The 18,655-nt window shown below is 32.4% G+C and overlaps 1 protein-coding gene across 1 annotated transcript; it reads right to left on the bottom strand.

Moving 5' to 3' along the window:
* Window positions 1-2,009: 2,009 nt before the first annotated feature.
* Window positions 2,010-14,208, bottom strand: LOC134694656 (integrin beta-4-like). Its single transcript, XM_063555700.1, has 6 exons — window positions 14,110-14,208; window positions 11,121-11,291; window positions 10,525-10,629; window positions 9,376-9,480; window positions 8,119-8,235; window positions 2,010-2,079 (listed from the first exon to the last, which is right to left on the bottom strand). The coding sequence occupies exons 1-6, from the start codon at window positions 14,144-14,146 to the stop codon at window positions 2,063-2,065; spliced, it is 552 nt and encodes a 183-aa protein (XP_063411770.1). The 5' UTR covers window positions 14,147-14,208; the 3' UTR covers window positions 2,010-2,062.
* Between the last annotated feature and the right edge of the window lie 4,447 nt (window positions 14,209-18,655).

The raw sequence follows: 18,655 nt of genomic DNA, 5'->3' as shown, positions 1-18,655 counted from the left end.
ACAACGCCATGGCTTATAACAGACAGACAAACAATAGTACATTTTAAAACATAACATAGAATAATAAAAACTAAACAGATCTTGCTCCACCTCTAGCACCCGTTGTGTTGCTCATTTTAGTACAAACCAGGTGTTATATCTACTTCGGTAGGTCACATATGCGAAAAGGGAACGAGCTTTGGTACCGATACAAAGAACAAATCCGTTATCATCTGTGAAACGAATATTTTATAATGACAAACCAACTCGTAAAATTTACGATGGGATGATTTCAACTTCCCAATTAGTCTTTTAAATTTCTTGTTAGCAACAACCGTCTATCAAGGACACCGTGGTATGAATTACAATGCCGGGAATAATGATCGATTGGGAGATTTGAATCAGTATGCAGGTGCTGCAAGAATGTTGCTACAAGGAAACGGAAAGTACCCAATTGTAAAGCTGAAATCTTGTTTTTTGTTTTCAAGTTTTGTTTTCAAATGTTCCTCATTTGTCAGTTTCTAGATGTAAGTCAAGATATGTGGAAAAGTTAACTGTATCTGTTATATCCTTTGTATCCTTATATTAAGTTCGATTGAAAAGATGCGTTCAACATAGTCACCAAATTTTAGCTTGATTATTTTGGGAGGGAACATCGTGTATATAGCGGAAAGTAAGATCAAAGTACACTGCTATTTTTTTTTAAAACAGTCCTTTAAATATAACAGAATTATAATAGTAAAAATATTGAAAATTGAAAATTATGGCGTGTGTATGAAAGAAAGAGTGTACGAGGAACTATGATAGAGAGAGTGTGTGTATGTGTGTGTGTGGAAACAGATGCAAATTGAGAGGGTATGTGTGGAGTGCCGGAACAAAACGAGTGTTTGGTACTGAGATTGTTTGTACTAGGTAAGAGAGCTAACGAATGAGGGGATTCATATAGAGACATAGAATGTGAGAGAAAATGTTTGAGAAAGAAAAATTGTAATCGTCAATTATTATTTATCCACTTGTCTTCTTTTTTTTAGCCATTGCGTTGTCAGTTTATTTTCGATCTATGAGTTTGACTGTCCCTTTGGTATCTTTCGACCCTTGTTTATAGTTAAGGTGGTACCTAACACTACAGGGAGAGGACTCTGTAAAATTAGCAGAACGTTTTAATGACGTAGTGTTTATAAGTGAATATTAAGCTTCTCAATGATCAAAACAAGTGTTTGTCAAACTGCTATATAACCAGTGTAATTTTTCTGATAAAACGGTTGGTTCAAACTTTTTGAAATTTATATATTTTTGTCAAAGGGTCAAAGTAAATACTTTGTTAAATTTTTGAAGAAAATTAAACGAGCCAAATTACTTTTGGTTAAAGTGTTAGGTACCACCTTAAGTGAAAATATTTGACAGCCAGGTTTCAATAAGCTTTCAGAAAATGTAGAACTTATTTGGGCGTACCAGTCATTTATCTTCTCAAAAGCAATTTTGACAAGTTAAAATTTAATTAAAACTATATTAATATTTACAGAAGACGTATCATAACTTCGTAACATTCCGATGTTGGAAAAAAGAAGCCCACTGTAAGATAGAAAATTTAGAACAACAGTTAGGAGTGAATTACTTGTATTGGAACTTCAGCAAGTTTATCATTGCAATTTATACATGAAAACAGAATATATATTTCAATGGTTTTAAAAGCATTTGGAGCTTTAAGTTGTCATCTCTGACTTCTTTATCTTATATGTATTTTTCTCTGACCTTCTTCTTCTTTTATTGTTACCTTCCTTTTTCGCTATCCTTTATTTTTGGGACATTTTTTTTCTCTTTTCGCTATTCACTGTCAATTGTAAGATATGTTCAGTTAAACCTCACCAACACTTTCATATATATATTTATTTACACATTTGTGTTACGCTGGCTTAGGAACACTCCATTGCATGCTTATGCTTAAAGAAAAATGATCCAAATAGAAAAAAATATTTCAGTTTATTTAATCAAATCTATTTGGTCCTGTCTTACAATGATCAACAAATACACATGTTTTACACAATCTTTATTCAACAGTCTTAATGTGATGACACAGCACTGATTAACGACCACCGGCATCTGAAAAAGAAAAGAATGTTCATTCATAGTACATGAAGTTCATACGTGTTTCTCGTTTTGTAACACAACACATGGTTATTTGGAATAGTAGTTTATTCAAGCCCGTCTGGACCAGTGTCCATAACGGACGGTCTCCCTTATACAGTATAATACACAAGTATATATACAGAATATAAACAGTGTCAAGGTTTCTATTAATTTGACCATTATAGTCTTAAATTAAAAGATACAGGGATGAATATCTATTAAGTTGACTCTAATTAACATGTTTTGGCCAACCTGGAAATTAATGGTCAAAGAATACACGCATGTCCAGTGTTTTAACTAATTGTTATTGCTACATGTCTCCACATGGTATGCAATACACGGATGTCCAGTGTTTAACTAATTGTTACATGTCACCTCATGATCTGCATGTAAATATTTCATATGCAGTAGCGGTCAATTGAACAACCTTTTACAAGGTCATGATTTTCTTAATAGATATTCCCCTGTATTTATTTTATTCAATTTAATAAACATTTTAAGAATATATAATCATCAATATAAATATAAATATATTTTACATATATTTATATATATATTTTTAGCCTATCATATTGTTACATTCCTCCTTTTCTTAAGAAATATAATTTATATTTTAGTTAAAATCGGTGACAATATGAATGCTTGCAAATTTCTCTAAAAACAACAAAAATATTCATAAATAAAATCATTTCAAAAGTTCAACAACATCTACATGTTCAGCAATGTATAGTACATACAATTCTTGTGTGAATAACTAAGTTCGTAACATCAACTATTGGAACTTTTTATTCCTAGAAAAAGGCGCAACCATCAACTGCTGACCGTCTTCATAACCCCGACTCCAGTGAACTGCTCCTCTGATCGTCGTTGTCAACTCCAACAATCCATTTGTTTATCTGCGACACCAATTCCCGTCATTTAGAAGTTCTGCAATCATTCCGACTTGCATGTGATCCACCATTCGTCGTTTATAACTTCGACTTGCATGTGATCCACCATCCGTCCTTCATGTGATCCACCATCCGTCATTTATAACTTCGACTTGCATGTGATCCACCATCCATTGTTCAAACTCCATCCTGCATGTAAATCACCATCCGTTGTTTGTAACTTCGACGTGCATGTGATCCACCATCCGTCCTTCATGTGATCCACCATCCGTACTTCATGTGATCCACCATCCGTCCTTCATGTGATCCACCATCCGTCCTTCATGTGATCCACCATCCGTACTTCATGTGATCCACCATCCGTCCTTCATGTGATCCACCATCCGTACTTTATGTGATCCACCATCCGTACTTCATGTGATCCACCATCTGTCCTTCATGTGATCCACCATCCGTTGTTGATTTACACCTAACTGACCTAGCTTACCTACTCTGTTAACTCAGAGTCCCTGACTAGGTTGCTCAGTTATCACCGGCTGAAACATTACAGGCAAATCTACCTGTGATGCTGTAGAACAATTCCCTCTACCAATATAGTTATGTGATCGTATAGTTTTATGTACATCTAAATGTCTGCGTTGTGTCCAATGATCAAAGCCAATATCCAATACTGGATAATGGTTCTTAGTGGCTGGTTCTCAGTAATGGTGCAGAAGCTATTTCAACATCTCTGTAGGCAGTACCATCGCCCTCAACATCAGTTGACACCATTTGATTGCCACCAAGGTATCGTGTGACTATTTGAATCTCTCTATTACTAAATTCTCTTGGCTAAACACCTATTATTAAACTTTAGAATATATTAATAACAAAATACCTATAAAAATAGCAACAAAATAAATTAATGCATTTACTAAATTTGATAGTTCAAAGTTGTCCTCAAGTTCTCACTGCTTTAATTTTGAAAAAATAACTTATCGATATGTTAACTTCTTAAAATAAGAAAAAAAAAAAAGAAAAAAAAATCTAATACAAAAACAATAAACTGATAAGATTACCTTCTCTCTAGTAAAGACTGAAAAAAATATTTAGATAAGGTTTGACATTCAATCAACACTTTCCTTCCTTTTTCATAAACAAAGCTGTAATTCAGAGATTACTGATATTTATAGGATTTCTAAACAATCAACAATTTTTCAGCGAGCAATCTGAATCGAGAATTAGAATGATTAATCAAAAACAATTTTGTTATATACACATATATTTTCATTTAAAAACAATCATCACGAAGCCTACTCTACGACATGTTAGTCGTTCATTTTATTAAGATAACTAGAAATGTTTGAGAGAAAACTTAAAATTAATTCGTCTTTTTTTTCAGACTTTTTAACAGTTCGTTTAGTTTTCTTTGGCATTCTAATTTCATCAACAGGCATATCTTGACTACTTTTTAAATTATATCTATCAGAACTATTATCATTTTTCATATCACTTAAACTGGAAGTTATAGATGATCTTATGCTCTTTTATGTTTTCTCATTTTTTCTTGGTTTGCTAATTTTCTTTTAGTTCAATCAGCATCACATTAAAATATTTGCGGAAGATGTATCGCGTCATTGTTTATAACGATTAATCATATGATACTTATTTCCATATTTCAAATCCTAAATTGTTTTCTTATGAAACATTTTCATTTTTAACCCTCACTATATATTTATGTTCTCTATAAATAATCCTATATTTCATCTATCGCTAAAAACTGTCAATACTTTTAAAACTTATAGAAACCTACATTTCCCTAAGAGTGGACTTACCACTTATATCAATTTTAATCATTTAGGCGCTATTTTCTGAAGATAGGTCCGTCATTCTTTAAAAATACCACAATACCTGTGCGAAAATAAAGGTTTGGATTCTAAATACCATAGAATATTTTGTTTCTCTAAACAAATGTGCTTACGCACTTACCAAACTGCGTCAACCATATTTGAACAACCATATATATGATTATAACATCGCAGTAATACCCTTAAATCCGTCGCCAAAAGTGTTCTTATGAAACTTTCTTATACCAATGTATATAGGCGCGTATATTTTAGAATTACTGATTGTCTCTTCAGAAAACAGATCAAAATATGAATCAAAAATTAAATTATTATATTCAAAATCAAGATATATTAAATGTTTTGATATTATCATTATTCGTGCATTTGAATACTTTAAAATATAACCAACATCTTCAAAATATTTTTACCTATTATTATTTAATTCTTAAATATTAATATTCAAGTGTTGTTTTTTTTTCCTATTTAAATATTTATTCTGTCTTTAAAAAAACAGCATATAAAAACTTAACATTATATCATTACAATATGTACGCAAAACTTATATATTGACTTATACTATCAAATACCTACTAAGTTGCCAGTCTTTTATATTGACCATAAAACAATCAAATACCTATCATAAGTACCTTCACCCTTATGATAATGATTACATAAAAAAATATCAATAAACAAATAAAACCTTCACCATAGATTTATAAGAAAAATAAAAAAATATCTCCATTTTCGCTTAAAAAACCCATTATCTAATAAATATTTTTTTTAATGAGTTAATCAGCATCTTGATCATGAACAATTATGCTCCCATCTGATACACCTATTCCTAATTTGTCTGATTTTGAACCATCAAAGCTTTCAATCAAATTAATGCCTTTTTTAAATACCTTTTGAGTGAAACTTTGAACTTGTGTTTCTAAATTTTGAAAAACAGACCCTGCATTAAATTCTTGTCTAGCCATTTTGAGAAATTAAGTAAAGAGTATCAAATAAAAAGTCACTTTACCTTAATATCCTTTGGTCACGGTTAACCAAAAATAACCACATGTAACACAACACATGGTTATTTGGAATAGTAGTTTATTCAAGCCCGTCTGGACCAGTGTCCATAACGGACGGTCTCCCTTATACAGTATAATACACAAGTATATATACAGAATATAAACAGTGTCAAGGTTTCTATTAATTTGACCATTATAGTCTTAAATTAAAAGATACAGGGATGAATATCTATTAAGTTGACTCTAATTGACATGTTTTGGCCAACCTGGAAATTAATGGTCAAAGAATACACGCATGTCCAGTGTTTTAACTAATTGTTATTGCTACATGTCTCCACATGGTATGCAATACACGGATGTCCAGTGTTTAACTAATTGTTACATGTCACCTCATGATCTGCATGTAAATATTTCATATGCAGTAGCGGTCAATTGAACAACCTTTTACAAGGTCATGATTTTCTTAATAGATATTCCCCTGTATTTATTTTATTCAATTTAATAAACATTTTAAGAATATATAATCATCAATATAAATATAAATATATTTTACATATATTTATATATATATTTTTAGCCTATCATATTGTCACAGTTTCTCGTTTTAATATAGATTAGACCGTTGGTTTTCCACTAGTATGGGGGCCTTTATATAGCTTGCTGTTCGGTATGAGTCAAGGCTCCGTGTTACCTTGCACTATACTGGTTTACTTTGATAAATTGTTATTTGGATGAAGAGTTGTCTCATTGGCACTCATACCACATCTTCCTATAGCTATGTAGGTATTCAAATGATTATAAGCGGAGGAAATACATGAAAGTAAAAAAAAAGAAGTTGATTATTGTTGTTCTTATTACTGTTGTAGGTGGCACGGTAGTATTTCCTAGCCCATAGGATTAATGATAGCCTTTATAGAATTTTCACCACGTTCTTTAAACACTGCCCAAAATTCTACATACAAAGTAAACTGAAGTACTTTCCTCATATCATTCATAAATGAATTTGAATATGTATCATGATCGTTTACTTTTTTTGCTAATTTCATAAACCTTAGACTGCTAGTGCTCTTTTATGTCTTTTATTATGCAGTAAATACAAAATTTAAAAAAAAATCTCAAAAATTCCTTATCATCTGTAGGTAAAATTATTTCAAATTATTTTTCTACACCTGATTCATCCCTCATTTTGGGAAAGTATGTTCAGTTGATATTGTGTTTTTAGTCCAATCACACTGTTCAGATACAGTGACTTAAGCCGGTACACAATAGAGGAACATAAATTCCGGTATGTAGATAATACGGTGCTGTCTGTAGGTTATACTGGTATTTGGACTACTCAAATATAAAAAAAGATCTATGGAGTCAGCTATTTACCAGAGACCGATGCTGTGGATGCAAGTTCTATTTGTTATTATTTATAAGTAGTGTCTAAGTAAATAAAAAAGAAAACAGGACTCAAATTGTTCATTTAGTTACTGTGGGTTCATTTATTTTCGTGGTACCATTTTCCGTGGTTTGAGTAAAACGTGTAATTTCGTGGTTTAGGCAAACTTTCGTCATTCCTTTAGGTAATTTGTGGAACACTTAAATTTGTGGTTTTCCTGTACACACGAAATCCACGAAAATTGGTATCTAATGAATATTAGTGAATCAACAGTAGTAGACATTTGGTAGATATCTCACATTGATTGCCCAGTGATAGCGGGCTTTTTTTTTGTAGTGTACTAAATTATGATACCCTTTTAAGAATTTTTAATTTTTTAAAAAGTAGCCTTTTTCAACTGATTTTTATAGTTCGTTCTTATGTTGTACTGTTATACCACTGTCCAAGGTTAGGGGGAGGGTTGGGATCCCGCTAACATGTTTAACCCCGCCAGATTTATAATGAATGTGCCTGTCCCAAGTCAGGAGCCTTTTGTACATGTAGCTGACTATATGCGGTATGTTGCTTTGCTCATTGTTGAAGGCCGTACGGAGACCTGTAATTGTTAATGTTTGTGTCATTTTGGTCTTTTGTGGATAGTTGTCTCATTGGCAAACATACCACATCTTCTTTTTTATAAATGTCTTTTGAAATTCACTTCAACTTATTTGTTTGGGGTTATACATTAGTTGCAGATATTGTCAACGTTTTTGTAGCTTTTAAGACTTAAAACAAAGCAACCGTTTAATTATCCTTTTCTTGATTTATTGTAAAAAAAAAGTGCTTAAGCAGCTGAAATTGAAAAGAAAAGCGGACTTGCGTTCAATTATTTTTTTCATAATAAACCAAAAACTTACGGCCATTCTCATGACATGCGCATTTCATGTTTATACAATCATAATCTTTACCAGCACAGTCTAGACCTGCGCAATCAGACTTCTGACCACAGTGAGAACCAACATGGACAGCTCTCTCTGAAATTAGAGAGATATTACAACATAAAACAGCAATTCAGAATGTATATATATTTTTTTTAAACTTGATATTATTATGTTGGTTACCAACCACTTCAATATTTCAAAAGTTTGAATTGAAACAAAATTGGGGTGGCAAAATAAGTTAAAGTAAGTTTTCATTATGCTATATATAAAAAAAAACGTTGATAGTTGCATGCAGGTAATTAGGGAAATCTCAAGTGTTTCTGCAAATATTACAGATGGCGGGTCGCCTTCATCTGAACGGCAAATAACAAATTCGACCCGATTTAACAAATGCTTCTAAATTTCCTGCATTCAAAGTGCATAATCATACTCTCTACAAAAATTGTATTTTCTATAAACATTATATATCTTAAATAAGTATTTTATTTACAAATTGTCCTCCCTAGTAATTTGAAAAAAACGTTGATAGTTGCATGCAGGTAATTAGGGAAATCTCAAGTGTTTCTGCAAATATTACAGATGGCGGGTCGCCTTCATCTGAACGGCAAATAACAAATTCGACCCGATTTAACAAATGCTTCTAAATTTCCTGCATTCAAAGTGCATAATCATACTCTCTACAAAAATTGTATTTTCTATAAACATTATATATCTTAAATAAGTATTTTATTTACAAATTGTCCTCCCTAGTAATTTGAAATTACTTTATTGTATATATTGTGAAAACTACTGTGGTGTTTTACATGGATCTCTTACATTGAATTTGGTGATGAGATCTAAGGTATCTCGGTAGTGCGATTGCCTTAAAGTACCTCATTTTATTTTTAAAGTAAACTTGAACTAGTTCACCATAGAGTTTTACTTAGCGCTTTGTTGTGTGTTTGTTTTTCTACATTGACTAGTGGTATAGGGGGAGGGTTGAGATCTCACAAAACATGTTTAACACCGCTGTATTTTTGCGCCTGTCCCAAGTCAGGAGCCTCTGGCCTTTGTTAGTCTTGTATGATTTTTTATTTTAGTTTCTTTTATATATTTTGGAGTTTAGTATGGCATTATCACTGAACTCATACACATTTTTGTTAAGGGCCAGCTGAAGCACGCATCCTGGTGTAGGCTTTTCTCGCTGCATTAAAGACCAATTGGTGACAGCTTGATGATAGAACGTGTACTCACTTCCGACAGTATGGTCCCCGCAGTCACAGTGTCCATGGGAATTGCAGACGCCATTTTGTCCATCGGGACAGGAGCACTGGTGTCCGTTATGACAATCGGCTCGTTCTGAAAAAAAAATATCGAAGTTATAAATTCCGAAGGAAATTCAATGATTTATGTTATTATTGAAAAAATCAACACATAATTTATACTGATATGGGTTTTTATGCATTTTAGGCCTAACGGTGATCCATAGTTACTAACTTGTACATGTATGTCGTTTGAACCCCGTTGGACAAGTAGATTTGATTGATTGGTTGATTCTCTGTATTTCCCCCATTGTACCGAAGAGCTACATTTTATAACATAAATATACTAATTACAAGAAATGAACAACATCTAATGACGAACTACAGCCAAAGCATACACAAACCAAAAAACCCAAACATTTTACTAATATATATGTATATCTATATGCTACATTTGTTTGATTCAGATATTTTTTAAATCAGATATTTTTTAAATCTAGTATGCTCAGATAATTTGTCTTTCAATTTTCCTTTCAGATGAAACATAATATGATCTGCCATAGTTTTTATTGAATGTGAATACTTGCAAGTATTTTATCGAGCTTGATTTCACGTGTAACATATGTTTTTGAGTAAATGAGAAAAATGTATCTTCCTTCTTGCCATGAGATTGCGTAACATAGGACACGGTATTATAATAACAAATGATAATTTATTTATGTAAACGCAGACAGTACGCTTGTTTTTTTGTTTTGCAAAGAAATGCGATTTAATATTTAATAACAAAACAACCGTTGTACTTTTGATTTCTTACATGACATGTTTTTTTTCTTCTTTTTTCCCATTGGATGGGTTTTGATTTTGTTAAATTTTTAGATAATGAAATTCTTATTCAAAATATACGAATTCATGAATTCATTTTATTTTTAACTATTTAATTTCATTTTAAAAGTTCTCTATCGAGGTTTATTAAATATTGTTACACAGAGTACGTTAGAGTATGTTTTCGGGAATATCTGTCCAGTGAATGATCTTATCCATTCGGCAATACTCGGTAGATTCCGTTACTATCCTTCTATTCTATCAGATGTGGGTACGGAATCGGCCGAGTTGAGACGAATATGATCTTATTCAAACTTACTTCCTACTGGATGGTCTCCGCATTCACAGTGTCCCTGTGCATTACATACACCATTTTGTCCATCGGGACATGCGCACTGGTGTCCGTTATGACAAGCGGCACGTTCTGAAAATCGAAGAAAACATGTGTATGTAGTGAAGCTTCAATAGATCCTTCTAACAATTTTTTTAGTTCGTATTAGATTGACGAAATGCGCAGTGTAATTTTTAGCAAATTTTAATTCTTTAACATTTTTGAAGATAGACAATCAATAAAGCTGTAAATCAGAACTATAAGACGTGAGTTATTTCAACTGAGATCTTAAAATTCACTGCAAAAGTCACGCAAGCTCTTTTTTGAAAGTCTAAGCTTGAATTCTATTGGAAAGACTTTAATAATTATTATAACTCTTTTAAAACAAGACAATTCGACGTATTAAAGCAGTTATAATAGATTGCAACTCTGTGAATGATGCAATTAATAAGTTTTACCTAGAATATACGTTATAAATGAAATGCGGATATAAATGAACTTCATTTTGGGCGAACTGGTATAACATATTAAAAAAATCCGAGTTAAAGTTTTGATATAAGAAATGCTGTTATATGACTACTTACTGGCAGTAACTGGTCTACAGTAACATAAGTTATCTTGTAAGTTACAATATCCGGTTGTGTTGGTTACACATCCGCTACAGTCAGCATCGTGAGTGCATTGTTTGTTGTCCGGATGGGGATGATGAGGTGGGTGATGATTTCCTCCGCCAGTGTGCTGAGCACACACGAAAGCTGCAAACGAATGGTATTATGTATACTATGGATTCATTTAAATTCGTTTGATACTAGTTTTCGTGGATTTCGTGGGTACAAAGGCCACTACAAATTAAAATGTTCAACGAATTAAAACTTTTCTAAAGGAATGAATACAGACTTTGCCAAAAACCACGAAATTCAATATCAACGTATATGCAGTTTTTCCTCAAACCACGAAAATCGGTATATACGAAAATAAAGGAATCCACAGTAATAGAAAACCTACTTTGATATATGTTTACATTGCATCGCATAAATATTGAGAATGTCAGGAATAAGAGTCTGTATAAGGGGTCCTTCGTTTATGTATTCTTATTTTTTTTTAAATTATTTCTCTATTCTTTATATGTTTCGCGGACTATTTTCACTTGCTCCTACATAAGTAACCCAATATTCTCTATTGTTTATTTCTTGGCCTATTTTCCCCTTAACATGGCCTGCCTATAACACTGTACTCTCTTTTCTGTTTACTCTTTCCATACCTCAAATATATTGTATTGTATATGTACTCATTGTTACGGAGCTCTTTTGTAGTAATAAATCAACAGCAAAAAAAATGAAGAACTGAATTCAATTAATTCGCCTTTCATGTGGTCGATTACTCTGCAGAAATAAGCTGTAGGTTTTACCTTTATTTTTGTTTATCTTGAAAACGCTTGAAATATTTGTCACTGAACGTTTAGAAGAATTCAATCAATAAAGCAATAAAGCAACCGAACCAGTGATAAATTCTGCCTGTTATGACAAAAAACCATCTACACTTTAAACCGCAATGTGATTTTTAAACAGGCAATTAATACATTGACTCCAAAATTTAATTTCATTAGCCTCACTACTATTTAGCGTCAAACTACGCTTCTAAATAGACATGCGTACAGGGGTAAAAATTTCAACTTGCGGTTACGAATTCCAGTATTTTTGTCAGATGTAAGAACAATAACTCTAAAACAAATTGATAACTTCTATAGCTGTATAAAGTTTCTGCTTTTTCCATTTATAAGAAGATCTACAAATAAGTCAACATGACTAAAACTGTCAGTTGATCCCCTAAAGGAGTTACTGCCCTTTTAAGAGAATTTTTAACAATTTCTCGTAAATTTTTGTAATCTTTTACAAAAATCTTCTCTAAAACTACTGAGACACAATTTAACTAAACTTGGCCACACTCATCATTAGGGTATCTAGTTTAAAAGATGTGTCTGTTAAACCCGCCAGCGAATCAAGATGGCCGACATAGCTAAACATAGTACATAGTGGTGAAATGGAGGTTTTGGCTCATATCTTCATAATTAAAGCATTTAGGTGCAGATCTGACGGGGTAAAATTATTCATTAGGTCACGATCTAACTGTCCTGAAATTTTCAGATCAATAAGACTATCCGTTGTTGGGATGCTGCCACAGAATTGGTAATATTAAGAAAATTTTGCAGCTTTTGGTTATCATCTTTAATATTATTATAGATAGATATAAGCTGTAAACAACATTAATGTACAACAAAGAAAGATCTACAAATAAGTCAACATGACCAAAATGGTCAATTGACCCGTTATATTATTATAGATAGATATAAGCTGTAAACAACATTAATGTACAACAAAGAAAGATCTACAAATAAGTCAACATGACCAAAATGGTCAATGACCCGTTAAGGAGTTATTGCACTTTATACATTTGTTATCAATTTTTAACCATTTTCATAAATTTTGCAGGCGAGTTGGAACTACAATTTATGAACCGAAAATGTTAAAAAAGTAAAAATTATATCACAAAAATACTGAAATCCGAGAAAAATTCTAAACGGAAAGTCCCATATCAAATGGCAAAACCAAAATCCAAAAAACATCAAAAGAATGGATAACAACTTTTATATTCCTAACTTGGTAATGGCAATTTTCTTATAAGATAAGATAAGATAAGATATTTTATTTCCAATTATGGGCCCCAAAGGGCATAAACATTACAACATCAATAATTTTTTCATAATACAATACAAACAATGAGATAAAAAAAAAAAAAAAAGTTAAACGAGAACTATTTAAGTTCTTAAAGAATACGTAGATATAAAAGAATCTATAGTATTTTTTTTTAATACTAATGCATTTTATTGCAAGTGTGGTTGATATAGATAACAAACAAGCAGCCCAAAAAGAAAAAAAAGAAAAATAGATATCCACATATGTATAGTACACAAAAAGTTGGATCAATTAAATATATAATAATTAGCCAAAAAGAAAGTAGAAATTAAACATGTCCATGACTCATCCTGTGTCAGCAGCAAATAGGAAAGCATTATGGTTTCCTAAAGGCAGCTGACACCAGGGGGCGATACCTTATGGGCCATAGGCATGTAAAATGTGTGTAAATGTCTCTTTCCTACCTGTATCAAAAGCAAACAAGGAAGCATCATAGGTAACTTGAATGCAGTTGATACCAGGGGACGATGCCTCAAGGATATAAGAGAACATTTGAATAAATAATATATCTTAACAATTATATGTAAAAAATGGTTGTTAAAACTGGTTTTATAGCTTGCGAAACCTATAAATCATGTCAGTACAGAAACAAGGTCTTTTGAATTTAGTGTCTCCCTTAATTATTGTTAACAATAGAAGAGAAAAAAAGATCCTCGAATAAAATCTATAAAATCAGAAGTATGAATAATATAAATAATTTTGATCTGTTTGAATGAAAGCAATGAATTTACAATCCTTTGCAGATAAAGCTAGATCGTTAAGAAACGTGTACATACCAACAAAGCAATCGAAAACTAGAGCGTAAGAAACGTGTACATACCAACAAAGCAAGCGAAAACTACAGCCTTAATCATCATGAATAATCTACTTTGCTGTCTGAAGATTAATGCCTAATTTCTTTTCAAGAACCCTATATATACATCGAGGAATTATATTGTAATGAGGAGCCGAACAGGGCTTTCTGTAAAAAGCATTTGTTACCATATTTATTTATATGTTCATTGAGATTTTTTTTAGTATAAAAAAGAAACAAAATACTTGTAAATAGGGGACTCATTGAAATCGTATTTCAATTACACATAAATCTCCCTCGAAATAAAACATCCCCACTAGATACCTTAACACAAACTGAAGGAAATACATTTATTCGTGACATTGATTTTTCACTCTGAGGCCAAAGTTTTCCATGATTGGCCTACTTTTTTTTCCAAACTTTGGATCCAGACTTTCACAGCCCAAAGTTTTCAATCTTTGGACTACTTTTATTTCCAAACATTGGATCCAGATCAAATATCTTATATTTATAGGGCAGACACATGGCGAATTAAAATATAAACAATGTCTTGTCCTCAATCAAACGACGCATAAAAATAAAGACAATTAGAACACACCCGCGATACCGCGGTTCCGTGACTGAATTAAAGTATATAACTATGTGTAAGCCTTATTCTAGCCTGGATTTTTAGCTCACCTGGGCCCAAAGGGCCCAATTTGAGCTTATGCCACTTGGCGTCCGTCGTCGTCTGTCGTCGTTGTCTTAAACTATTTAAAAAATCTCCTCATTTGAAACTACTGGGTCAAATACCTTCAAACCTTAACTAAATGTTCTTTAGGGTATCTAGTTTATGAGTCGTATCCGAATTTTGATCCATCGACAGACATGACCGCCATGTCTAAAAATAGAACATAGGGGTCAAATGCAGTTTTTGGCTTATATCTCAAAAACTAAATTGTATGTTTTATATAATGAAGTGGTGAGACTTAGATAAATTATTGTCTTGTCTTGTCTTGTCTGCGTTTACCATGAACGCTAAATATCACGTGATTTAACAAAGGACAATAACATATGACGAAGTACATTCAGATTAACAACTTATGGGGTTTCTAACTTTGGACAGACATTTTTTTTTTATTTTGTATTTACATTGTGTCATAGATCATTTTTTTTCGTTCAGTGTATGTTCACTTTTGTTAATATGTCTTTTGATGGAGTTGCGCCATTTTAATTGATATTTTATAGTGTGTCTTTCTATGTTGTGATGTTACACTATTGTGCCAGGTTAGGGTGAAGGTTGGTACCTATCAAAAGATGTAATCTTTTAAACCCGCTGCATTTGTTTATATAGATTAGACCGTTGGTTTTCCCGTTTGAATAGTTTTGCACTAGTCTTTTCTGTGGCCCTTTATATCTTGATGTTCAGTGTCAGCCAAGGCTCCGTGTTGAAGACTGTACTTTAACCTATAATGTTTTTTCTTTATTTATAAAGTGTGACTTGTATGGATGGAGAGTTGTCTCATTGGCACTCATACCACATATTCTTGTATACATATTTGAATTAAAACATAACTGAATATTCTTGATATACATCAATAAAAATATGGTCCTATATGCAGGCGAATTTTATAATTTGCATTGCACATTGCTATTTCTCTGAATTGCTTTATTTAATAGGTCTTTACACTTCAGACATGGGATGTGTACATTAAAAAGATACATGTATTTCAGACTTACAAACTTGGGTGCTGTTAGTCGTTATTGAATTTAAACAAGCTTTCATTCAATTTCAGTACTTTCTGAATAATATTTTGTGTCTTAAATCTTATTTGTAAAAAGTAAAATCACAAAAATACTAAACTCCGAGGATAATTCAATCGGAAAGTTCTAATAACATGGCAAAATCAAATGACAAAACACATCAAACGAATAGACAAGAACTGTCATATTCCTGACTTCAAATGTAGAAAATGGTGGATTGAACCTGGTTTTATAACGCTAAACCTCTCACTTGTACGACAGTCTCATCAAATTCCGTTATATTTACAACGATGCGTGAACAAAATTCATGAATAAGTTTCAAGTATAAAAAAGAAGATGTGCTTGATTGCCAATGAGACAACTATCCACAAAAGACCAAAATGACACAAACATTAACAACTATAGGTCATCGTACCATACGGCCTTCAACAATGAGCAAAGCCCATACCGAATAGTCAGCTATAAAAGGCCCCGATAAGACAATGTAAAACAATTCAAACGAGAAAACTAACGGCCTTATTTATGTAAATAAATGAACGAAAAACAAATATGTAACACATAAACAAACGACAACCACTGAATTACAGGCTCCTGACTTGGGACAGGCACAAACATAAATAATGTGGCGGGGTTAAACATGTTAGCGGGATCCCAACCCTCCCCTAACCTTGGACAGTGGTATAACAGTACAACATAAGAACGAACTATAAAAATCAGTTGAAAAAGGCTTAACTCATCAGATGGACAAAAAATACAAGTGGACGTGGCCGGGTACTTATACATCCCGACACAAAAAGACACAATGAACAGATCTGAGAGTACTCGCAGTTATCTGACAGCTAGTTCAAAGCCACTAACAACTAATAAAAAAATCATGCATCAAAGACTAAACAATCAATCCGTACACATCCAACATCCAATGGATTTAGTGTAAAGACGTCATAAACAGCCAGAGAAAAACATGACCTTATGTAATGCCAAGTTACAGGTATCGACAGATTGTAGATCCATGAATATGTATATGTATTGTGGATTCAAGTGCTTTCTGTGGATCTGATGTCAATATAAAATACCGGACGTATAATTTGATAACTATATGTCACCTTACGTAACAGAAAACCCCATACCGCACAGTAAGTTGTAAAACTGCCGACTTTTATTTAGACATCTTTATTTACCTAGTGGTCATTGAAGAAAATGTGCTGGTCCTCACTATAATTTATATTGCAAAATTCAAAGCTTAGTCCTTGGTAATTTGGCCACGGTGGTCAAAATCTTCGGACCATTACTTTTTAAAAAAGCTCCGAAATGAAAAAAACAAAACAATTCAAACGAAAAAACTAATGCGCTGGTTGATGTATACAAAACGAAAATCGAAAAACAAATTTAATATTCAGCCTTAGTCAGCTCCTGCATGACTTGTAACGTGCACATACAGAATGTGGCGGGGTTAAACATTATTACTGGTACCAAATCCTAAGTCCCTTAACCTGGGATAGTGGTGTACAAAATGTGACTTTAACTTTAAAATGTATGACCCAATCCTTTTTTAACAGTGTAATTTAAAGAAAGAAAGTTTAACAGATGTATTACTTAGTCTTCTGTATTAAAGATGTATTGATGTTAAGATCAATTTCCAAAGGATAATTAGGAATAATAAAATGACATGTTATCGAGAACAGTATCTTTTATTACTTTGACAAAAGATATCCAGAAAATGTAGAAAAGTGTTCTCCATATACTTTGTCGGTCCCTCCTGTTCTAGCCTTAGTATACACTTTATCTCCCGTCCTTAGTTCAATGAAGGACGTCACTGTGTGGGCTCCGAAGTTCGATTTAGCAGCATAGCCTCCGGAATAGAATTGGTTGTTTTTGTTAAGCTGGAAGTGAACTGCACCACTACCATGTGCCATTATAGTGCAGGAGAAGATATAGATTCCTTTCTGTTTTGCAGTGTATATTCCGGTGCTGGAGTCATATCCTCCTCCGACATTGATCTTTGAGTCATCAAACTTTACAATATCCTTTATGTTAGACAAAGTTTGAGATGTTTTTAATGATGCAAAAAATGTCGGTCTTCGTTCAAGATCTAAAAATAATAATAAAAGTCAATAACTTTTGATTTAATTAAGGTCTGACTGAACGAAGTTTACAGTATGTCAGACCTGGGAACAGTATATCTAACAGACCTATAATGTATATACATACCGAACAATATCACTTACATTTGCAATAAAGTTCTCTTTTTTTTTCCAATAAAACAAACAGGAGAACTTCATTTCAAATTCTTTGTTTCTCTGTTATATTTAAATGTATATAGTAGCACTACCATATTTGTGTTTCCGATCTTTTGTGTGTGCGCTGGATTGGTATATAGCGACTTATTTCATAATTATAGTATCTTTCAAACGGACTAATTTTTAGTTGTTAAACAAGATGGCATTTGAATATTTCGTTCTTATAAAAATTTCGATGATCCGAAAATTTGGATAATGTGTTAGAAGTTTTATTATCACTAAATACAGTAAAGCATTATAAATCCTCGCGAAAACAGTTGGTGTAATTTGTTGCCATTGTGACTGACAATAACAAATATATCTCATGATTTTGTAAAAATTCTTAGCATGAACTTGATCATGAACATACCATCCTTCAAATTAGGAGTTCCTCTCATGATCATGTGCAGAAGTTCCTCTGTTACACATGTTGTTTTTCCTAAAACAAAAAGCACCATTAGTTTGAGTATCGAGTATACAAACGGTAACCAATTGAATAGAATCTTACAAATGTATGATCAAATATTGTAATTGCTAGTCATATAACCAAGTAT

The sequence above is a fragment of the Mytilus trossulus genome, chromosome 13, assembly GCF_036588685.1.
Source record: "Mytilus trossulus isolate FHL-02 chromosome 13, PNRI_Mtr1.1.1.hap1, whole genome shotgun sequence".
Lineage (NCBI taxonomy): Eukaryota > Metazoa > Mollusca > Bivalvia > Mytilida > Mytilidae > Mytilus > Mytilus trossulus.
This window is presented reverse-complemented; position numbering and strand designations above follow the sequence as displayed.